The 24,883-nt window shown below is 45.1% G+C and overlaps 1 protein-coding gene across 2 annotated transcripts in view; it reads right to left on the bottom strand.

Annotated features, from left to right (window-relative positions):
* Anxa3 (annexin A3) overlaps positions 1 to 19,956 on the bottom strand; it is a 47,434-nt gene extending 27,478 nt beyond the window's left edge. Inside the window, exons 1-3 of one of the 2 annotated variants that reach the window (XM_021650051.2) lie at positions 19,766 to 19,956; positions 16,514 to 16,570; positions 2,063 to 2,150 (exon numbers count right to left, since the gene is read on the bottom strand). In XM_021650051.2, the coding sequence (XP_021505726.1) occupies positions 2,063 to 2,150; positions 16,514 to 16,531 (106 nt within the window). In that variant the 5' untranslated portion in view covers positions 16,532 to 16,570; positions 19,766 to 19,956. Of the gene's footprint in view, positions 1 to 2,062; positions 2,151 to 16,513; positions 16,571 to 19,069; positions 19,093 to 19,765 lie in introns of those variants that run through there. The other variant, XM_021650052.2, reaches the window with a different exon arrangement.
* Positions 19,957 to 24,883: the final 4,927 nt, after the last annotated feature.

Here is a 24,883-nt window from a genome sequence, read left to right as displayed (position 1 = left end):
AAAGAAGCATATTAAAATATTAACCAAAACATTTAAAAGATAAGTGAAAGATATTTTCATTAGGAAAAAAAAAAACCCAAATTGTCTTATATAGGACAAAATAATGCTGACATAAAATATTAATAGCATATTTCACAGAACTACTCAGCTTGTCCTAAAATTCACAGTGAAAGGGAAAGAGCCCTCCACCCCCAAAAATTCAGCAGGCAGTGCTGAAGAGTTGGCCCCCGATGGTGTGAGTGCAGGAGAGCTGGCAGCCTGGCCAGCTCAGCTACCAACCCAGCCCTGATCCAGGGCTTTGAGTTGGCCTACCCCAACATCACTCCATCTATGAACTGATGGAGCACATGAAGAGGCCATCCCTGAAGAACCAAAGCTGCAGGACCTCCATGAAATGGGTCAATAAAAGGATATCCTAGAGGAGTTCCAGTGAAAATCTAGTCTGATGGAATGGCAGAAGCCAGAGACCTAGGACCAGACGGATGACTCATTGCAATGAACATTTGCAAGTAAAGCTGTTCAGGCAAAAGGGTATACTGTGTGACATGCTGCAGCTTCCACAGCTAGATTTTTTTCTTGACTATTAAATATCCACTTGAGATAAAATGAAGTCAAATGTCTCTAAAGGCCCATCATAAATATCAATTCCAGGTAGACTGATGTTCAAGTAAAAAAGCCTAGGAGAAAATGCAGAACAGCTTTATGAGTTCACGATAAAAAATGTAGAGTAGGTATGAATCCTAGAAAAAAAAATATTACTAACCTTGATTTTGCTACTCTCAAACCTGGTACTTAGGGGGGAGGGGCATGGAGTAGGAGGAGGATGTTTTCATGCCTTGTGATTTTATTTAGAAACGTTTACATCCAGAAATCAGTAACAACAAAGCTGCAAAACCTCTCTGGCAGACCATGAAGGGGATGCAACTGAAAAGGAGCTAAAATATGTGAAAGAGGCATGCCCGAAGGAGAAAACTAAAAGAAAACGTATGACGCTTAGCTATATCAGTATTTAAAGATCGGGAAGAGAGACAGAGAAATTTATACATGGCCAATGGGAAGGTTAATCACAGCATGGAATATGGATCAAGAGAAAGTCTCAAGCATTGTGGAAGGAGAACTAATTATTATTATTATTACTGTTATTACTGGGTGTATGATGGGGCATCACAGCATGTATGTGTGCATGTGGAGGTTAGAGGTCAGCTTTGTGAAGCCATAACTTTAACTGTAGTTCCTGAGGACACTGACAAGTACTATACTTTCCAAGTCATGTTACAGGCCCAGGACAACTACTTGTTTGTAATAATCATGTCAGAGAACAATTTGGCAAGATTTCTAGTTAATTTAAAAATAAGCATTCTGGTAATTTCCACCCAGAAATCACAAATCTCATCACGTCCTAGAGAAATACTAGCAAAGCGTGCCCCGTGAAGCCTAAGCGGGAACGTTCACCAAGGACTTTTACACCGTAATAGAAAAGAATTATAGGCAATTTGAATGTTTCATCAACATTCCCGGTTTATGATGTAGTATACAATAGGCCGCTATGCCGTTAGAATTAATAACCTAGAGCTAAACATATCAACATGAATAAATCTCAGAAACGTTATGTTGAGAGCTAAAAACAAATGGGGAAAGAATGAACAGCTCCACTTCTCCAGTGTGTGCGGTTGGAACTGAACTGCAGAAGACCGTGAGCACGTATCTACGGTATCAAAGTCCAGGAGTGGAAGGTCTAATTCAGAGAGGTGATTTTCTTCAGGTAATGGGGTGAAATAAAACCTAGGAAGACTGGCCAGGGGCCGCGTGTGTGATGATTTGTGGTTATGGCGGTGATAACCATTTGAAGGAGCTGTGTGGGGGGGGGGTAGGTGTTGATTAAGCGAATGTTACAAAGTTTCTTCACTAAAACTCACTTCCATGCACTTCCTGGTCTATCCACACTGTGCGACACCCTGACAACGCCTCCAATCCAGGCTCCAAGTTGGGCCAACTGCCTTGGTAGCCGGGAACGTTCCTGTCTTGCTTTCACCTGATAAAGGACTGGCAAAGCTTCACTCACCAATTCCCCTGATTGCTTTCCGAATCGCTTCAGCGTCCACTGATGGGCTGAAGCCCGGATAATCTTTTATGGTTCCTCGAGGTCCGACCTAGAAGGAAAGTTCCGCCAGTTCAAAACCACACTTAACATTTGCATGACAGTCACTTGTTAAATTTGTGGGAAAATGTTTATGTTCGGAACCCCCTCCCCGCCCTCAGAAGCGGGGTGTCTGACTCAATAACTGCTCTTTGTCGAGAGGAGAGCCAGGCAGCATGCCCCGGACCCTCTCAGACGTGTCGTGCTGGCACTACTCTGGAAAGACCCCACTGGCTCTGCTGTTGCATGCAGATGCTTTTTAAGTTGTTAGATGCACAGAGCAGAACACCTCCCGGTCCTCTGGAAGAACATCAAGGCTGATGCTCTGAACGGCTGAGCCATCTCCTCAGCCCTCAAGTGTATTGGCACATGAGAGACCCGTGGCAGCCAAGCTTCTTGCTGTTCCTGGCACAGCGACAGCATCTCCTTCCCTAGACACAGCAAATGCCTCTACTACATGTAGCAAGAGGCGTCGCGGGCGCCTCTTTTCTTTCTTTCTTTCTTTCTTTCTTTCTTTCTTTCTTTCTTTCTTTCTTTCTTTCTTTCTTCCTTTCTTTCTTTCGTGTAACAAACCGCACACATAAAACACCGCTTCTCTAGGGCAATGAGCTTTTTCGACAGCAGTGACTTGGAAAGCACAGGCTTTAAAGTACCTGCACACAAACCACAGAAAACTTCGATTTTCTTCAGCCACGTATTTCCCACTGAGGAGTCTAGGTAAGCGTCTCCTCCCATCGCACACAGAAGCAGCCGTGGTCTGAAGATTTCTGGGATACTTTTTAATTAATGTTGACCACTGTCCTCAGGGAACCCTACTCTAAGGAATTAATAAACGAAAATGCTATTGAGGCTGTCAGCCCTTCTGCTCCGCTTAATGGATGTGTGATTGTGGCTCACAGACTCTGTCTGAGAACTCCACTGACATCAAGGAGATCATAGAAACATTTTTTAAATAGCCACAATGCTGATTTTAAGCGCACAAATTAGACAATAAACTGGGAAAGAGCATACTACAAAAAGAATAAAATATTCTAAAATTGCTGAAGAACTACATGACGACCAGAGTGTTGAGGAAATTCAAAGGCAACATGTCCTTATATAGTATATTGTGACCTTTTAAATAAAAACTTGTGCTAATAGTAGTGACATTTGGCATTTTCTTTTTAAACAGGGCTTTCTGCCCTGTTACTGAACGGTACTGGCTGTGTTGTTATGAACTAATATGGTCACATTTACGCTCTTTTAAAGTGTCTAATATTTTCACGAAAGGACATTATCTTGTCACATTACAGTGAATGGAAAATTAATGTACTGGCACAGCAGAAATGAGAGCCTGCTGACTCGATAGATCAGATGGAGCAATTTGTTTCACTGTTACCAAACATTGTTTAAAGTGCTCCAAATAAAAAATTTAAGCAAGTTAGAACATGCCAGATCTATAGACAATAAAGGTGATCTAATCAGCCACTTTAACACAGTCTTCAGAGGATTTATTTTTTCCAAGGCCTAATAAGCTTTATAAATTGGCAGAGCCAACTGGCTTCATTTCATTACTGCACACTTCCACCTCTGCGCTCTTGTGCCTCCCTTGTCCACCCACCTCCTCTGTTTGATGTTCTGGAAGGACCACTTAGGTGCCCTAAGCTAGGCACCTCATGTAACTACAACCGACAACAGCCCCGTTCTAAGCACGACTGACTCTGCACGAACAGCATCAGTATTTAAGGGGATTTCAGAATTTGCTCCCATCTGCTGAGCCAGTTGAGCCACAATCTGAGTTTAGATGTAATCTGTGCTGTTCTGAACCATCCCTTGCATTTCTGGAACTACGTCTCTGCATCTCCCGAGGTGACATTTTAGAATGCATAGGAGCATGGCCTAGATCTACCTTAGGTATACTGAATTTTAGTTTTAGGAAGCAGGTGCTAGGTTGTACACGCTTATGGAGTTCTATTTGTGTGCTCCTATGGCAGGAGGATACTGAACCTGGCTACTTTTGAATACAAGAGGACAATATTATAGCTGGATCCTGAAGGTTCATATCGTACAAAGATTCGGGGTTAATCCTCTAGCCGTGACCCCTGCCCCGCTCTCTACTACCTACAAATAAAAACCTGTTAAACTTCCAAAGTCCAAAATCAGATGAGGATAAAAGTCCTAACTCACCATGCAACTCTCTAGCGAGAGATAGGTAGGAGGAACAGTGTATATGAAAGCAATGTAATGAAAGCACTTCTCTCCCTCTCCTTCTCGCTCCCCAGCCTACACACATGCCTGTCAATTTGAAAGAAGCCATGAGAATCTGATTTTTTAATATATATATTTAGCTGTTTATTTTGCTGTGTGGGGATCAAACACCAGGGCCTCATATATGACGATATTGAAAAGCGTTTTAGTCACTTAAATGAGCAATATTATAGGATTTAGTTGCTAAGACTTGGTTATACAGGTCATCCAGCAACATTTATATGACTCATAAAAGCTCGCCGTAAAACAAATAACCAGACTCATATTGTTTATTAATACGTGCTAGATAATGAACAAAAGACCTTCCAGACGTCTTAGATTTCTTCCGTGGTCTTAATGAGGTAGATCTGAAAGAGTTGAAGAGACAGCTGAGCACTTAGGAGCACTTGCTCTTCCAGAGGACCCAAGTTCAGTTCCCAGGGGACAAATCAGATGACTCACAAACATCTGTAGCTCTAGTTCCAGGGGAGCCAATGCTACCGGCCTCCACAGGCACCAGCACTCGCATCGCATGCCCACACGCTGACACACGCGCCTTCACATAAGTAAAGATAACAGAACATGGCAGGGCTCAGTCTCAGAGGGGCGATTTGTTAACAGAACTTTGTTAATAAGAAAGGTCCCTGGGCTTAGAGCCATCTCCAGGTGAACGAAATACCTGTCTCCTACAGCGTGTCACTTTGCCTGGGTTTGGAGGTTAGGGACACCATCCTGGGGGTTCTCAAAATGGAGTTCCTGCATCAACTCCATGGTAGTCTCCTGGAATTAGCAGGGCTGTGGAGCCGCAAGCCGGAGCCCACAACTCTGTGGCAGGACTTGGCATCTGGCTTAGCGAGATCCCTCTGTGATTTTAATAGACAACCAAGTGGCACAACCAACACTTTAACTCATTTTCTGGTGCCTAGAAACATAGAATAAAATCAGCAAGCCAGACCCAGGTTCTGGAAGGGTGCGGAAGCTGAGGGATTCGGTGTATACAGCCAAAGCTGTTTTGATTGCATGTCTAACCAGGCAAGACACATTAGTTGATTCTTAGTTGAGGTCATCGCTCTAGTACCTAACATGTCAGTGCTAATGGGGAACTTGGCTATAACCATGTTCAAAATCATGCTAGATTAGGCTTCCATCTTTTGTCTTATGTATATTTAGTTTCTTCTTTTTTCCAAATTTGACCTCTAGAGGCTCCCAAAACAAAAATTATGCTGAAACCCACTGGGAAACAAAGTGAAGAAAGGAATAAAGTGAGGAAAAAAAATAGTTCTTTAGAATGAGGACTGTTAGTTGCTAGTGCCTCAGAGTTGTGCTAGGAACATTTTCAGTCCCCATGATAAACATATTGAGTAAGCACTTAAACCCTAGGCCTGGATGATGAAACAGATGATTAAGAACATTGCCTGAGTTCACACAACCACAGAATAGTCCGCCCTGCTATTCTTTCCTTTAATTTACTAGTCCAGATTAACACTTCCTTTGAACCTACCATGCCAGTAGAATTTTCCTTGATCACCTAAAACTGCCATTTGGTTAGCCATAGAACATGGTTCTCTGAAACCACTGACACAGCCAAATTCCTCCCAGGGTATTGCCTGCTGTTACCTTGGCAGGCCAATCTGCCCTTGTCTCACTAAACATGGCTGTACCTCTTTCTTCATGGAATGTGTACCAGACTTTCAAGAAACTGAACCTTCATAATCAAAGGATGAATACAAGAGAAATACAGGGTGCCAACTCCGTTGACACAAAACATATTTGGAGCCAAATGCTCTGGAGCAAAAATGGCAGCAATTGAAGCACAGCCTGAAGGCGAGGCGGATCCATCTCATGCTTCATGTCATAAGGTCCCGTAAAAGCCAGATCCAAAAATTAAGCCTCAGAGAAAGCTCCAGGACTCAAGGGGCTTCCAAAGAGCCAGGGAGCAATGATTACTCTCTGTGCTGAATGTCAAGATGCTGTGCTGGGTCATGAAGGTTTATGGTACAAGGGGAAAGGGAAGGCAGATGGCAAAAATAAAGGAACCCAAACTTGGAGAGTGTAAGACTTTTCATCCAATTCCTCAAGTAAGAAATGCTCTTTTAAAATGGAAGTGTGCTTTTAGGAGGCCCTGAAATAAAATGTAGTCACACGAGACAGGTAGCATGACTTGGACTGTGTCTTCCCTTCGCCAAAGACCTAACCAGCAGGTCAAAGAATGTTTAATTGTTACTGCATGCCACGTCACTCCAATGTCAATGGTTGAGATAAATCCATGGTGCACAGGTGTGGGCCTTTGATCCAATGTGTGCCCTGTGAGAAGACAGCTCTGGACTGTGGGTAAGCCTGTCGGGGCATTCACCTGTTGGGTGATTAGTCTGGGAGGGCCCAGCTCACTGTGGGCAAAGCCAGCTTCTGGCTGGTTGGTGGTCCTCTGTGCTCTAAGATGGCAGGCTTAGCAATATAGAAAGCAGCACTCCTTTGTGGCTTCCGCTTCCGTTCCTGCCTCCAGGTTCTTGCCTTGCCTGAGTTCCTGCCCTGACTTCACTCTAGTGATGTACTGTTACCTGGAAATGTGCAATGAAATAAATCCCTTCCTCCTCAAGCTGCTCCTAGCCAAGGCGTTTGATCTCAGCAATTGGAACCTTAACTACAGCTTAACTACAGCTCTCTGGTGAGCCCATATGCTGGCCTCGTAGTGGCATCTTCTCCCTGTAGCCTCACAAGCCAGAAGACACTGGCTCACTTTCTTCAGCCCGTTTAAAAGCTCCCGGCACGACGGCTCTTCTCTCATCACTTAATCACCTCTGAAGGAATGGTACCCCAATGCCATCCCCTGGCTCTACGGCATCTGGAGAAGCAGTGATTGATGCCTCTTTCCATCCACTTCACAGCTATCGTGCTGGGAACCTGACCACGAGGAAAGGGGACCACAGACACGGACTATTTGGGACATTCTGGGAAGACTGTCTCTTGCATAAAAATGTCCAAAGCCATCAATGTCCACAGGGACACAATATTAAAATGCTTGGTTTTGTTTATGAACTTGCTTGGGAAGTGATGATCCTAATAAATTGTTACAGACTGAAGAGTACTTGCTAACCCAGCGGTAAGCCTTGCCTAGCATGCGTGAGAGCCCGAGTTCAGTCTGGAGCACACACACACACACACACACACACACACACACACAGACACACACACATTTATGAGCACATATACACACACACACATACACACATATGCACACATACATATACACACATATATGCACACATGCACAAATGCGCACATACGCACAGATGCATATTCACACATACACACACACACACACACACACACACACAGAACTAACTTGATGTTAATGCAGAGAAGGGTACTCCTTGAACAGTTCTTAAGGAGACAGGAGACTAGGGGATTTGTGTGTTCCTTGGAGGGTTCTAAAGCATTACCAATCAATCAATAAATCAATAGATACAATGCGTCCTCAAGTCCCCTGGCTTGGCCCCCTTCTTTCACTTTGTGGGAAGTTTCTTGGTGATCTACGGCCTGAGAGCGTCACACTGTGGTTCCTCTGCCTGGGTGCTCTTTTCGAAGATCCTCTGCCTACCCCCTCCCTCATCCACACAGCCTCTTGCTCCCCTGTCAGAGCAGAGAATGACACAGACCATCATTCTGCTATCCATCTTTGCTTTCTCTCTATCACTTGTAAGGGGCTTCATAGATTATACGTGTGTTTCTTTGCCCACTGTTGGTCTTCCCCAGTGAAAGGCAGGTGCCTTGCTGTCTCAGTCTTTTTTTTTTTTTTTTTTTTTTTGAAATTTTAGCATTTTTTTTTATTTATTTTTTTTATTATCAGTTACATTTTATTAACTCTGTATCCCAGCCCTGTCCCGATCCCTCATTCCCTCCCAGTCCCTCCCTCCCTCCCTCATCTCCACCGTGCCCCTTTCCAAGTCCACTGATAGGGGGGACCTCCTCCCCATTCATCTGATAATGTTTTATCAGGTATCTTCAGGACTGGCTGCAAAGCCCTCCTCTGTGGCCTAACAGGACTGCTCCTCCCTTCGGGGGTGGGGAGACCAAAGAGCCAGTCATCGAGTTCCTGTTAGAAATAGTCCCTGTTCCCCTCACTTTGGGAAACCAATTGGTTACTGAGCTACCACAGGCTACATCTGAGTGGAGGTTCTAGGTTATATCCATACATGGTCCTTGGTTGAATGTTTGGGCACAGGGTCTTTTCTGAGACTGTCTCAGTCTTTTTCGGAGACTAATTCTGGCCGGATTCACCACCTGACTTTGATCCTATGAACCTACATGGTGGGAGGAGAGAAATGGTTCTTGCAAGCTATCCTCAGACTTTTACACGTGTCCTGCCAGACAGACAGACAGACACACACTATGTAATAAAACACTTTTTCTTTTTTTTTTTTTCTTTGTTAGGCCTTCTTTTGAGGATTGTCAAATGACACTCTCAGAGGGTTCAAAGTTCCATGCCAACATTCTACAAAAACAGCCTTCCTCTTTTCTGACTATGTCCAAAGGGGGTGTCAATTCTACTTGAACGTGCCTCCAGCATCCAGGTGAGGTCACGCAGAGGTGACAAGGAAACAAGTCAACATCTGGTAACAGAGGCAGGCGCAGACTTGAGAGCTCTTTGCCTTCACACTTAGCCTCTCTAATTCGCATGGGACTCAGGTATCAGTCTTACATAGGACCTCAACACTTTCCCCTTAGTCTGCCTCTCTAAGCAACAGGCTTATAAGAACCCAGAATCAGACCTTTGTATGTGGACATTCCGTGATTCTAGCTGAAGTTAACTCTTTCCCCTTTGGCTCTGATTTACCAGGATTATTCAGTGGTGCACCATAGGTCATTCAAATTGTAGTTTTATCATGATGAAATAACACAGAGTGATTCTCTCCACCATGATTGGACTTGGATCAGGTAGTGTGGCGAATCAGCTCTCTAATGGTCATTCCACTCTTTCCCAGAGCGCCTCCCTTCTCCCTCAGACTGTAAAGCTGATTTCTGTTTTATTTTTTCCAAGCTCCATCCTAAAAATAAATCTTAAATGTTTTGATTTGAAATTCAGGTCTAACCTGTTTTCTATCAACTTCCTGCAGAGGGGTGGTGGTCTGAGTGTCACTATTCACAAAAGAAGGATTTAAAATGTATACACCAGGCAGGAAGTTGCAATCACCCCAAAGAGGCCCCTCATCTCACTTGGGATGTAAAGAGCTCATTTCAAAGCCAGATCTTCCATTCCTGAGATGTGGAAGATGAGAGGAAAGCAAAGGGAGATCCCAGCATGTCGACACCCTTGGGTACAGGTCCGTCTCCCAGGACCTTGTGGACCTGTAAGGTCAGGAAGTGCAGGTACACTGGAAAGGAAGGAGGAGTGGGACAGACACCTCCACCCAAGCAAGAAAAGGGAAATCAGGGCTCACAGAACTCTCCAAAGCCCAGCTGCTGTGGCCCTGGGGTCTTCCTCCTCCTTACAGTTGTGACCTAAGCCCAAGACAACTTTGAAATCTGAAGTGAAATGGAATGCTGAGCTTCTCTCCCACACCAAGCTTCCCTTCAGGATGTCTGTCATGCTCTCCTTGACTACTTCTTCTAATGAAGCTCTCCTTTGGGACTGGAGTCTTTCCCTCCATCTTCAGGACTCCATCATAGACAGCTACTTAGGCTATGCCGTCTCCTGAAGGGTCTCAGCTTCCTGCCCACCGAGCTTAAACCACTTAAAACATCTTTCATTACTCATTAAAAAACTGAACAAAAACCACCATCACCATCCACAGATTCCTTTATCTGCACCATCCCTGTGATCTCAACCACTAGTATTTGGATGAACCACAGAAGTGAGATCTGGTGCCCCCATCTGTCAAACTACATAAAGTCCTCAGCAAGGAAGAGAAGGGTCAGGCAGGGAAGGACAGCTGCTCACCAACTGTCCCCAGCAGCCCATGATCACAGGAGAGTTTGCCCGATCTGCATGTGGCTGCTTGTAGCATTCTCCAACATTTCCCTCATTAAGGACCCCCTCTACACACACACACACACACACACACACACACACACACACACACCTTCTCTTACGGTCTTAGTCATTCGTGTTACTATGATTTTGTTAAAGACATAAAGGCAGATGAGATTTTGGGAACTCAGCACTCCAGTGTGACTTGCATGGTGATGTAATGAGGAGATATTCAGCATTGTCCTAGTTCCTGCCTAACAATTTCTAATTCCTTGGAATTTCCTGAGTGGTAGGTGGTGTCTTTGTTCTGTGACTCATCGTTGGTCCTCTGACAGCTTCCGGATGGGAGTTGGTCACTAGAAAGACCATATGATTTAAATGGCTGGGGTTAGAGTCACCTCTAACCTCTTGGGAAGGGAAGGAGTCTTGATACTGAGTTCAATAACACAATAACAAGTTAATAATTTAAATCAGTCATGCCCAATTAAAACTCTGGTCACTGGGGCTCAGGAAGCTTCCCTGTTGGTAAAGATGCTAACATGCAAGCAGAGTAGTGTATTCTGCACAGACACATGGTATGTCTTTTAAAACATAAATACTTTTATTATTTTGTGTGCTTGGGTATTTCGCCTGCATACATGTCTATGCATTGTGTACATGCCTGGAGCCTGCAGAGGCCAAAAAAGACCACTGCATTTTCAGTTACAGGCAGTCATCTTCCACCATGGGGGTGCTGGGAACTGAACCCAGGTCTTCTAGAAGAGCAGCAAGTGCCACTGAGCCACCTCCCCAGCCCTTGCTAGTGTGTCTTGATAGAAAGTGACATTCTGGAGCTGAAGAGATGGCTGAGTGGTTCCTTGCACCTACATCAGGCAGCTCACAACCTCCCATACCCCCAGCTCCAGGTGATCTAATACCTCTGGTCTCCCCAGATACCTGCACACATGTGTGCATATACATATAGAGACACAGGCACCTACACATAACTAAAAATAAAACAAACATTTTAAAAGTTGTATAATAAGCACTTCTATTTTTGATGCAACATAGGACAAGTAACCCTTGAGAATTAGGACTATAAACCGATAAGATAACAGGCCCTTACCCAGGGGTCAGACAGAACATAAGCAAAGACTTAAAACTTTGGAACAAATGACATACTGGTACAACAGAGATTATTTATCAGAAGCAGTGGCAGGGTTTCAACATCTTCAGCTAGAACACAAAGAAATCAACCATCCCTTCCTCTTAGCAGGAATGTACCGAAACAGCACCTGAAAACTTCTTCCCTAATCTTATTCCGTCAGCAGCCATGAGGGCAGGCCTAGAGACACAGACTGAGGACCGAGACACAGGCTGAAGACTCAAGGACCTCCCAGAGATCCAAGGAAAAGCCAGATTCCTGACCACACCACAGAAAACAGCCTTGGGATGAACCAGTATGAAGCCTGGTTTACACATAGCCATTAGGGCGAAAGAGAGGGGTGCTGGAAAAGGATAGTGCATTTTTAAGTGTGGGAGTGGCCTTTTAAATAGATAGCCCTGCTTAAATTTAAATGTCTTTAAATCTCTCTCTATCTCCCCTTCTCTCTTGCTCTCTCTCTCTCACTTGGTTTTGGTGGTTTCTAAGTTACAGCTCAAGAGTTGTTCATTCTTTCCTTTTTGGTAAGTGAGCTATTAAACAGGATTTCAGCTAATAAAGTAAACCCATGGGCCATCCAGGCTGCACAAGTAAGGTAAGACTTTTTACTGTAAATGAAGTTCATAGTTTTCAAACTTGTTTTTGAAATTGCCAGAAAATTTTGGGTTCTCATCTAGGAAGAGGGAGAAATTCTAAGATCACCCACACTTAGCTGTAAGCATGGCTCACTGCTATTTGAACGTTCTTATTTGAAATAGCTCCATATAAAAGGAATATTCTCTATATAAGCAACCTTCACAGCAAACATTATTAACTGTGCTGGAATTTGTAATTTATGGCTGGCTGGAGATTCCAACCAGACCCCAGAATGAGAGGTTTCTTATTTTTCTCCTACCTCCTCAATTTTCTCCTTCACTCCTGGGTCGCCTATAATAAACTAACCACACACTGGCAACCTCAAAGTGACCCCGAGACGTGAAGAAAATGGGTGGGCTTGATCACACATTTGTACTTGGGTGTGTGTTTGCTTTTGTGTTAAGGAGGAAAAACACTGAGAATGAGCTCAGCTGTTGCCTTGGACATGAATTCTTTACAAAACAAAGGTCTTAGGTTATCTTTCATGGGAAGCTTCCAGAATCCTCTCGAGATTAGGTTGAAATGAGCTTCATAAAAATGGGCATGTGCAGAAGTCTGTTTGTCCAGCCGGTGACCTGCTGATGTCACAAGCTCAAAATCCCTAAGCCCCCAATGCAGCCATGCAGGAAAGATTCTTTTCCCTCACAGCAACACAGGGCCACCATACTGGTCTGTATGTGAATCTTTGTGTCCTAACAGAACTTTCTGATGAGAATATTAAAGCCAGAGGGCTGGGGAGGTAGCTGTCATTGAAGTGCTTGCTTTGTGACCAATGAGAGCCTGGGTTCAGATCTTTAGCACCAATGTGAAAAGTCATGAGCAACAGGGTGTGGCAGCAATCCCAGTGCTGGAAGTCAGACACAGGAGTCTCACTGCTTAGGAGTCTTCACTGTGTTCTCCAAAGATGGAAGAAACTGAGAGGCAGGGAGAATCCCAGACAACAGTTAACAAACTCTATTATAAAAGTAGAAGTACAAGTGTGTGCACATGCACACACATACAAACACACACAGACCGACAGAAAGAGAGAGAGAGAGAGAGAGAGAGAGAGAGAGAGAGAAACAGAGAAAGATGCCCTACAGAACAGAACCGTCTTTCTTCTGGGAGGCTGGAGGTTTTAAGTTTTTGGTGACCTGTGATGAGTCCTTTTCTTTAATTTTAGGTTGATCAGGTTCAACAAAGGAAATGGAAGCTGACAAAGCCACCATCAGGACTCAGCACCCGTCTTGAACATGTCTGGCCAGGCTAAAGCAGTCAGCCAGAGGGGAACCCTGCTCCCTGGAAAAGCATGCCAGGCCTTCCTCTCAAGTCAGGAGTGTGAGAGCAAGGCCAGAACCATCTGCCATTTTTCTGGCTCGACCCCTGGCCCTCCTTACTCCCCGTGTTCTCCTCCACTAGCTAGATCCCATGGTTTCCTGGGCTTCGCTCCTCCTGGATACCAGTTTCTGGCAAGGATTTCCCCCTGTCCACCTACCACCCTGCTATTCTCCCTTCTCTCACAGATAGCCCTGGCCATATCCAGTCTGCTGCTTTCTCTCCACTCTGCTCTCTTCCAGATGCCTCTGGCTGTTTTCTCTCTCTTACCTACAATAAAAAAAACTTCCTCCTAATCAAGGAGCAGATATTTCAGAGGTTTCTTTACTGAACCTGTGCTTACAGCACTCAACATACATGCTCATATGTTCACAAGCTCTTACATGCACCTGTCTGCCACACATGGACACACACACATGCAAGAATGTAAAAATGATTTTTTTGGGGGGGATAAATCTTAGCTCTCCTAAAACACATAGCTCAGTAGTAGTGAGGCTATTCGCACCATTCTGAATCAATTACGAGAACCTCTTCATTTTGCAGAATTCCAGTTCTATCCTGGCTTACCAGCAATGCCCCCTCACCCGGCCGTGGCTCTGGCAACCGCTGTTGTCTATTTGATTCTTGATCCTTTACATAGGAGGAACTGTGCGATGTTTACCTTTTCACGACTGCCTTATGTTGCTAGCCGAACATGCTCAAGGTTCACTCAGGTTTAAGATCCCTTCTAGTCTGAGGCTGGGTGACCGTACTGTGCGCGCAGAACACATTTGTGTACACTTTCCCCTGTTCACTGAGAGTACGCTGACCTCACTTCTCAGCAGTGCAGATAAAACTGTGAGGGAAGTGAAGGGATCTGGCAGGTGTGTGTGTGTGCGTGTGTGTGTGTGTAGTATGTGTATGTGTGTTTGTATGTGTATATATATGTAGTGTGTGTATAGTGCATACATGTGTTTGTGTATATGCTTGTATAGTATGTATGTGTTTGTGTGTAATGTGTGTGTAGTGTGTGCGTAGTGTACGTGTGTGTGCACTGTGTACGTGTGTATGTACAGTTTGTGTGTGTGTGTGGTGTGTATATTGTATGTGTATGTGTGCATGTCTGGTATGGGTGGCGCTGCAGTACCCCCGCTATCCTTGAACTTTCTGTGCAGTATAGAAATGACGTTGAACTCCTGGTCTACCTCCCGAGTGCTGGATTATAGCTTTTGTGTGACTGCAAACACCAAAACACCTGCTCGGCGGTTCACGCGATCCCGAGGATGGAGCCAGAGCGGGAGCACAGGCTCGGGGAGCGCTCTAGCGTGGAGGGGCATCACCGTACTGCTCCCCTTCTCGATCTACTGCCATTAGTCTGACTGGCTGCAGAAGGAAGCCCACACCTCCTGACTCACACTCAACTGCGTCTCACACTCGGCCCGTTAGACTTGGCAGCCAGGTTCAGGCAGCTTTCTAGTGGACCAGGGCTCGCATCTTGAGAAGCCTCCTTTTACCTGACTCTATAGAAGGTGCACAGCCAGACGGGTTCTCGGTACAGGAGGGCTAAGGCTGGCTCTTCCCCAGTGCACAGCAAGCTTGCCCCTGCTGCAGGCAGGCCACACCTCTGCATGCTTTGCTTTCAACTTCTTTTACTCGTCAAATGTACGCTCATGGCTTAAAGGTGCAAGAGTAGAGAGGGAGACAGGATGAAAAGAAGCAACTGCCCGAGGTGCCGCCTGCCTGGGGATCTGTCTGCGATGCTCTGTGTGCGGGCCTTTCATGTCCTTTCTTTTGTACAGAGCCGTTACATCCACCACTCCTGTACCGTGAGGTTTTCACTGACTAACACACTTTGGTATAGTTTCAACTGTCACTTTCTAGAGCTGGATACTTCTTAGTTCTCTGAGGTTCTTTACTCATGTGTACTGGGCGCTTGTAATTCTTTTCACTTGCTACTTTGTGGCTACAGACTCCCATTGGGCTCATTCTTCAAATTGCTTTATTCAAGTCTTCTGGCTGTTACAAAAATAAATCTGCCCGATGTTTTGTAAATGTCTCTCCAGAAGGTTATCTTCTGGCTCTGCTTTCTGCGCTGCTGCCACAATTGCAAATTTATACACAAACAGATTTTTAAAAAAGAAATGTTTTAGGCTTTTGCTTTAGGCTTATGGTTGTAATGTCCTTCCCTGTTCCAAAATAATTCTAAAAGATTCACTTGAATGTTATTTTCGTTGTTTATATGTGTGTTTATTGATTTGTTTCGTGTGTGTGGAGGTGCTGGAGTGAGTACATGTTCACAGTTGTGTATGTGTGTGTGTGTGAGTATGTGTGCAGGTATTCGGAGGCCGCAGAACATTTGGTGTTAGTTCATCTCATTTTTGGTGACAGGGCCTCTCACAGGGACCCTGGGCTTGCCATCGCAAGCGCTTTTCTAACCATTCCCTCATTTCTGTATTTTATGCATCTGAAATTTAATCTAATGCGAGAAGAGAGATGGAATATAGACTTACTTTTCCCCCAATGAACTAGAAGTCGCTCTAATTTTGCTAACAGAGGAAACTGTCTTTTTCTGATAGTAAATGTCATCTTCATTGCCATATATGCTGAGTTATACACTAAATTTATTCACCCACTACGGCCTCTTTGCCAAGTAGGGAACTCTATAATACCTTCAAAAACTGCTTACTGTGTGTGTGAGAGAGAGCCGTATCTACATGAGTATACGGCTCCTCCCCCCGAGGCTGAACCTACAGGCGGTTGTAAGCAGCCAGATGTGAATTCTGAGACCTGCACACAAGTGTCAATGCTCCAGCCCCTCTGAATGATACATTCTGTACTTTTAGGCCTTTTTAGATAAGCTCTGCCTACATAGCTCAGTCTATCCCCAAGTGTGTCATTCTCCTGCCTAAACTTTCTGGGTTCTGAAATTACAGAGCTATGCCACCGCACTGGCTTATAATACATTTTTTTATAATTATTTTCAGACGTTCTCTAGCTTTTTGTCATTTTTTTTTTTTACAGTTAATCAACTTTCAATTTTTTTCTAGCAGTTTCATTGTCTGCTTAACTCACATAAGTTGCTGTGTTGTGAAGGCTTGGCTCTTTTACTCACCCAGTGAGAAGATGCCATGATAGTCCACCTTTTTTCTCAAGCTGAAATCACAGTAACCTATAAAAGAAACAAAGAAGCGATAAACTGAATGAGCTGTACTGTGATTCAGAAGACAACATTTTCAGTCAAACTCTTAATGTTCAATCCAGAAAGCAGATGTCAGTGGCCAATGAGAAACTTTTCTGGAAGAGGGTGTGTGAATCTGACCTCAAGGAAACCCATCCCAGAGCAAGAACTTCCTAGGCACTTTCTAAATCCAAACAGAGTGTTTCAGGCCTGGCCACCTGGCCACAGTACCCCAATTAGACAGAGACAAGAAATAATAAGGAGTAGAGAAAGACTGGCCTGATGGGAAGAGGGACAAACATATCTGCCTTCAGGGTCCTGACACTGGGGCAAGGGACGGCCCGATCAAAAGTTGTCATAATTGTGAGAAATCTCTTCCTGGGAGACGTTATCCAGCTTCCCTTCCCTCCTCACCAGCTGGAGACTTCTGGGGAAATTTTAAATCTTTGGAGATGATCATTTCAATAGCGTGGTAGTCAAAGGAAAGGGCTCGGGTGTCTCCCTCTACTGTTCCCCACTTCTGGCCTTAGAACAGCTTACACAGGGGTTGTGTTGGACCTGAACCTTCCAGGGAGGGCAGCAAGACAAAAATTCAGCCCTCCACTCCTGAGCCTTACAGGAATAGTGTCTGGGAAGCCTATTTTTCACTTCTTATTTAATTCAGTGGTCAGGGATGGTGTTCATGTCTGCAGTCCCTGTCTGTGAGAGGCTGGGGCAGAAGGGTCACCTGATCTACACAAGGACATCACATCTCAAAAAGACAACAACAAAACCAGAAGAACTGTATCTATTACTGGCTTCTTTTAACCTCGACAGGCTACCATCATATTGAGAAGAAGAGGAGGAAGAGGAGGAAGAAGAAGAAACAAAAGAAGTTGTTCCTTACCCCAAACCAAGTCAAGACCTAGCCAGCTTCTGGATGGTTCCTTGCCTAGTCATCTGACAAGGGCTAAGCCTATGCAACTTGTTATAAATACCCATGTCTGCTCTTGGAGGAAGCCAGGTTGGCTTGTCCCAAGTAAGGTCTAGACATGAAGACGGCCACTTCCTTGTACCCAGGCATACTTTCCATAGTTGGACAATGTTACTCAGATGTGCTGGCTTGTCTCCAGGGTTGACTTAGAAATACAATCTGCTCCCACCCATCCTGGCAACAAAATATTCTAAAACTTCAATGGCGGCACAAGGGCAAAGTTCAACAGGAAATCACATCAATAGACCTTGGAAATATTCAGCCCCTGATTTTGCCCATTCTATGTACCTTATGGGCTACCTGCTTAAAGGGTCTGACCCCTCAGCCCCCAATCTCTACAGAGTCCACAGTGGGTACAGGGTAAGACTGCTTCTTGTTATCATATGGAACAGCATTTTCCATTTTGGTTCCAAATACATCAGTGTGATGGGATGTTTCATGAGCAACTGGATCATGAATGCTCACTCCAACCAACCTCGGCAGCAGATCAACCCACGCATGGTTTCGTAATGTAACGGGCAGCTGAGAAATGATAGAAACCTGACCAGGGAATAGATCCTCCACAGCATGCCTTAGTGGTCTCCGTTTTGTCCCTGGCACTACCCTCTCCTGCTCCCTGATTCTTGGCTGCCATGAGGTGGGCCTCCTCTTCTGCCACTGACCCCGTTACCAGAATGCCTTGCCTCATCTAGGGCGATGAGCAATAGAGTCAACCAACCCAAACTGAACTAAAACCTCTAAAACTGTTCGCTAAAGGACACCTTTCCTTCTTTTAAATTTTTCATCTTGGGTGTTTCGTCACACTGACAGAAAGCTAACCCATTGCTTAACGTGAAATATAATTTGATTCAGGGTTTCCTCATCTGTGAAACAGGAAGGAGGCCGTTGTTAGTGCTGAGATAAATAAGATACATTATAACATCAGCCAGCACCTTGTGTTTTTAATATGTGCCAAGTAATAGGAAAAGTAGTAGGTGAGTTCCACAAAGGGGGGGGAGGTAGTGTAGTGTTTATCCACTGGTATATTTGCAAAACAACAACAACAAAAAAGTATTCAGTGCCTTAAATATAATCCTCACAATAACCAAGTGAGTGAGGGAGGCTTCATTAACAGTTATCTCCTCTTTGCACAGGAAGAAGTTGGGACAGGAGGGAGCTGTGGTGAAATTCCCACCACATGCCTACTGGGGTGACTCTGCTGAAAGGAAGCATCTGGATTCCAGTTAACCCCCTGACCCACACTGACCTGAGTGTTTGGTGACCCAATATCACGTGGAAGTTACTAAGAAGTATGATCATCGCGCCATCCTTTAGGCTTTTTTTTTTTTTTTTAGAAAGTAAAGAACTACTCCACGGTGGAGGCCAGATGACCTAACAATAGTACTTTAAAACACATCCTTCCTGAAAGCTGTTACAGCGGCTACATCGTGCTTCCTCCTGCTCTTATTTCTAAAGATTTATCGACACAAACAGGCCTAGGAACAGGGGTCTAATTTTTCCTTCTGTTTTAAAATTACCTTTCTGGGCAGTCTGAAAATTTCCACCTTCAGGAAAACCAGTTAAGAATTCTTCACAGAAAAACCTTTCAGTCTATTTAAAAAAAAAAAAAAAAAAAAAAAAAAAAAAAAAGTTCTTTCTGGGGCAGAACCTCTTTTTCTTTAACACACCTCCTGAGGGAGAAATTTGCCCCCGTTGCTCAACTTTTTATCAGTAGAGGGACTCCCTGGACGCAGAACTCCTGTATAAGGTCACTGACAACCACATACCTCACAGTTAGATTCCTCACCCGCAGACTCAAGCGCCAGAGGGGAGGTGAATCATGTCCGTCGTCGCAATCAAAGAAAACGGCGTCTTTTCAGAGAAAACCGAATTTCCCCTACTCTCCGAGTCCAACCCCCAAATTCACCTTTCTTTCTCCTACCCGTGAAAGGTAAAATTGAAATACGCTGCGCAGGTGGAGGGGAGATTGAGCCCGTGGGAGTGGAAGGAAGAAAGTTCTCAGCACAGAACTCTGAGCAGGGGTGCCGAGGCGCACCCCCTCTTCTTTTAAATGTCTCTAAGTCCTTTAGGAATGCAGGGGTCCCCGGATGTGAGCCTGGGCGGCAAGATCCCAAGTTTGGTAACCTCCCAGGATGGCCCTTGCCTCCCCGGGTCCACGTCTCCCTCCCTCCCCAGCCAAGCTCGCGCAGTGGGGCGGGCGTGGGAAACCTTACCCTTCAGCGCTGCTGCTGCCAAACTGGGGGAGAAGCTCCGCGAGAAAGTGTGGGCTCCGCAGTCGCTCTGGGCTAGCGGAGATGGCGACCGGGACCGCAACCGCACCCTTCCTCAGCCCCTCCTCCTACCTCCGCTCACCGACCGCCCAGGCCCGGCCAGCAAGTAGCTCCGGGATCCGGATTCTCTGCGCTCCAGCCTTGGCCCGCTCACCACGCCCCACTGTCAACACCGACCCCACCCTCCAAGCTCTCCTCCTCCACCCCTCCACCTCTCATCCAAACCTTTTCCTCCGCCTTCTTTATTTCCCCTTTCTCTTTCTTTTTTCCTTTCCTTTAAAAAAAAGAAACAATTTTTTTTTTTTATTTTAATCTTTCTTGTTTTTCTCCCCAGCGTTTGGCTTGTTTTCTAGATACAGTGGATTCCGAGGCAACAGTCCTTACAGGTACCTACACTAAGTAAGGCTTGCTTACCTAGCGGGTAATTCGTGCCAGGCACCGTTCTAAATCCTGCGCAATGGCCATGCTGTAAGATAGATGCTGTTGTTACACTCTAATCCTCATTTTACAAGTAAGAAGGCCCAGAGGCAAGGGAGGTCAAGTCAGAAAGAGCAGCAGACCTAGAGTCTGAGCACAGGAGTCTAGGGAGTCCCTCTGGTAGACTGATGCCTCCGGGGGGTGAGGATTAGAGCTTGGGGAAGCGTCATAGTGTTTCAGAGCACAGCTAAATCAAGGAGGATAAAAATTAAAGTCCCACTGTGATGGCCGGTTTCGTGTGAACTCCACACCCGCTAGCGTCATCTGAGAGGAGGAAACCTCAGTTGAGAAAAGGCCTCCATAAAATGGGTTTGTAGGCAAGCCTCTAGGGCGGCTTTTTTTTCCTAATTGGTGCTTGAGGTGGGAGTGCCTGGGCCGTTGTGGGTGGTGCTACTCCTGCGCTGCTGGTCCTGGGTGAATGTAAAAAAGTAGACTAGCAAATCATGGAGAGAGAGATAGGAATTAGCATCCCTCCATGGCCTTTCCATCAGCCCCTGCTTCCAGGTTCCTGCTCCCTGGTTTCCTGCCCTGTTTCCCTCGGTGATAAGAGTGTGCTGTGGATGTGCAAGCTGAAGTAAGCCCGGTCCTCCTGAGGTTGCTTTTGGTTGTGGTGTTTTATCCCAGCAAAAGAAACCCTAAGACACCTTCTTAATGTTGGTTGATCAGAGCAGCTGTGCGTAGAAGGAGGTAGAAGAAAAGGCCTCCATGCACCAGACATTGAAGTTAATGGATTACAGTCGTTATTTTATATTACTTCCTGTAGGTAGTAATATAAAATAGGACACATTTTTTTATTAGAGCTTGCCGAAGAGGGGTCTATGGAAACCGCTCAGAGGGTAAACATTTTTGCAATGCAGGCATGAGATCCTGAGCTTGAATCCCCAGCACCCACATAAAGTTTGGTATGAATTTGTGTTTTAGAGCTGGCAAACCAGCTTAACCAAAATGGCAAGTTTCTGGTTCCATGGGAGATTCTGTGTCAAGGGAATAAGGCAGAAAGCAACGTGGAAGACATAGTGCTCTGGTCTCTGCATGCTCAGACATGTACAACAAACGAATAACACACACTTGTGAATACATACATATGTATACATATGTATCACAAACACAGCCACCATCATCACCACCGCCATTATCACCACCATCACCACCACCATCACCACCACCTCCAGCAAGAACAAAACAAAACATAAAAATACAGAAGAGGAAACAAGCATAGACAAGTTGAGTGAGCAGGTGATTGACCCACGAGCCAAGGAAGTGGACAGTGGTCAGCAGTAGACTAGCCTGATGTTATTCTACCTCAGTGAAGGACTGAATCAAGAACCTCATGTTTCCTGTCTTGGGGCATAGTTATAGACTCTCTCATATATGATTTTAAACGAGTTCCAAATGTTGATGTAGCAGTACCATAAAATACTATTTGTTAGCTCTTAACATTTTTTTTTACATTTGTATGTGTGTGTATGTATGCTTGTGTGAACACAATGCCATGTGAGTTCAGATGGAGTGTGTGTATGCACGCATGGCATGTGAGCTCAGGTAGTTAGGCTTAGAGGCAGGGGCCTTTAGCCACTGATCCCTGTGGGTGGTCTTGTCAGGTCTGAAAACTTAAAATCAGATTATCAGGCTCATAGTGCTATTAACAACAAGCTTGACCACATGGAACAAATAAAAAAGCGGTCCAGCCATACGGAAGATAACTTAGCTGGTTCTTACAAAACTAAATATATTCTTATTATTCAACCCAGGAATTATTACACTTATTGGTGTTTGTCCAAATACCATGGAACCTACGAGCTCAATACCAACTACACGTGTAGATTCATGCCAGCTTTATTAGTAGCTGCTGAGACATGAAAGCAACTGAGATGTCTTTCAGTAAGTGGACGGACATTAACTGTGCTAGATCATATGTTCGAATTTTATTCAGGGCTAAAAGCAGATGAGCAATCAAGCCATGGAGGCACCTCCAATGGATATTATTATGTAAAGAAGCCAGTTTGAAAAAGGTATATGCTGTGTGATTCCTACTCTATGGCATTCTGGGAAAGACAGAACTACGGAGATCAGTGGTTGCCAAGAGGTACGGAGAGGGAAGGTATGAATAGGTAGAGCACTAAGAACTTTTAAAGCAATGAAACCATGTAGTATGATACTAATAATGGATAAATGACATTATACACTTGTGAAAACACAGATGATAAGAGTGCCAAGAGTAAACCCTAAGAAAACTACGCATTCTGGGGAAAATATGTTTACGTTAATGTGAAATATGCCGGTTTGGTGGGTATGTTGATAACGGGAGGTGATGTGAATTGTAGGGACAGGGGAGACATGGGAAATCTCCTTGTCCTACTTATTTCTGCCAGGCAAGATATCTAAGACTTGCCTATGATGGTTACTATCTGTCTTAGTTAAGGTTCCCATTGCTGTGAAGAGACACCATGACCAAGGCAACTCTTATAAAGGAAAGCATTCAGTTGGGGCTGGCTTACAGTTTCAGAGGTTCATTCCATTATTGTCATGGCCGAAAGCGTGGTAGTGATCAGACAGACATGGCGATGGAGGAGGAACGTGTTCTACATCTTGTTCTGAGGGCAGCCAGAGAAGATTGGAATTCCACACGGGGCATAAGAGACTTCAACCCCCCCCCCCCCAGTGACACACTTCCCCCAACAAATCCACACCTGCTCCAACAAGGCCACGCTCCCTAAAGTGCCACTCCCTGTGGGCCAAGCATTCAAACACACAGCACATGGGGGCACATACCTATTCAAACCACCACAGTATTGATTGCCAACCTGACAGGATCTAGATTAATCAGTCGCCTAAGAAACAAACGTCTAGGCGTATCTTTGGAAGAATGTTTAGATGAGGTCAACTGAAGTGTGAGGATCCTCCTTACATGCAGATCAACACATCCCTCACACTGAGCTACAAGCTACAAGTGAAGAGGAGAAAGCAAGCTGAGCGCCAGTATGAATTTCCTTCTGCTCCAGGGCTGCAGATGCTACGGAGCCACAATGAGCCCTGCCTCCCTCAGGCTGATAACTGTCAGAAAAGTAAGGAATATAGAAAGTGGTGTCATTGCTGAGATAAACCTGACCATGTGGTTCCTAGGCTTTGGGGAAGGTCTTGCTGGAGTGGTGTGGAAAGGTTTGCAGCTGTGGCCCCAGAACTCCTAGAGAATTTCCTGGACCATTGTGACGGGAACTCAGAAGACAGCACTGAGGGAAATGTGGACAGCAGCATCCTGCTCCTGAGGCTTCAGCAGGCACCAAGGACTTTACTAAGGTGCCGGGCAAGGGAACACTCCCGTGATGTTCTGGCAAAGAACCTGGCTGCATCCAGCCTGTTTCCTAGAATGTGGGCAAGGCTGGATTAAAGGGAATGGGCTAGTTTGTTGGAGGAAGTTTTAAGGGAGGAAAACATTCGGGCTGTGTAATGTCTACAGAAAACTATGCTCATCCAGATCTGCAGGGAGAGAGAGGCTAAATTGAAACCGCCCCTGGAGAGACTTCTCGCTATGACAGAAGGAAGTTACTTCCCCAGGACCAGTAAACAAAGGCCAATGCCTAAAAGGTGCCAGTATCTATCTTGACCTGGCAGCAGAATTTGTAACAAGGTACTGGTTTCACAGGCATGAAAGAAGCAATGCTAAGGAAGTTATGCTAGTCTTGTACCATGATTCCAGGGAACTCCTGTTCAGGCAATGTGTGACGAGGTCAGAGGCTCTGCAAAAAGACCTGAGAGGCCACTGTGCAAAAACAGAATAGAGCTGGCCCAAGAGGAAAGCAATGTGTGCTATAGGCAGTATAGCTGGAGAGGTGGCGCTACCTAGGCTCTTTGGAGACAAGATGATTTTAACATGAGCCCCAAACATCAGACATGGAGTTGTAGGATATTTTTTTGGTATTTTCCATGCTGGGTTTCTCTCTTGCTTTGGTCTGATCCTTCCGTGCTACAATGTCATTCCTATTTTTTTGGATTGAGAGTGTTTATTCTGTGCTATTGTATGTGGGAAGTATGTAAAATCAGTGGCTGCGTTTCAGGAATGTCATAGTTAGTTGTTAAACACAGCAGTGATTAAAAGATTAAGTCGAGGCCTGGCACAGTGGTGTGTGTTTGTGGTCTCACATACGAGGGAAGATAAGGCAGGAGGATGGTTTGAACCTCAATGTTTGAGACTGATAGGAGCTACACAGGGAAACCCCATTTCAAATATATAAGACTGATGATTGCTTTTCTCCTATGGTAGCATGCGTAGGACCTCTCAGGACCATGAAAGGTAGCCTGTAGGGTTGAAGCTTCCAGACTGGCACCAGCCTGACTCTTCCATGATCTGTGGCTCACACCCATGTGTCGTCAGCAATAGGGGCCTTTACTATCAAGTTCTGGAGGGTAACCAAGAGCAACAGCAAACAGTCTGTACTCTCTGGGACCTCAGTAGTCAACAATTCCAAAAGAGGTAACCTGTTTTCGGCACTGAGCTTTTGTTCATTAGTCTGTGCTGTCTAAGAGGGCCGTTGTTGTCATCTTGCTGGGTAACTTCATTTAAACTCTTCACATAGGATTCTATTT

The sequence above is a fragment of the Meriones unguiculatus genome, chromosome 3 (genome assembly GCF_030254825.1).
Source record: "Meriones unguiculatus strain TT.TT164.6M chromosome 3, Bangor_MerUng_6.1, whole genome shotgun sequence".
Classification (NCBI taxonomy): Eukaryota; Metazoa; Chordata; class Mammalia; order Rodentia; family Muridae; genus Meriones; species Meriones unguiculatus.
The sequence above is the reverse complement of the archived record's forward strand: the minus strand, read 5'-3'. Positions and strand labels throughout refer to the sequence as shown.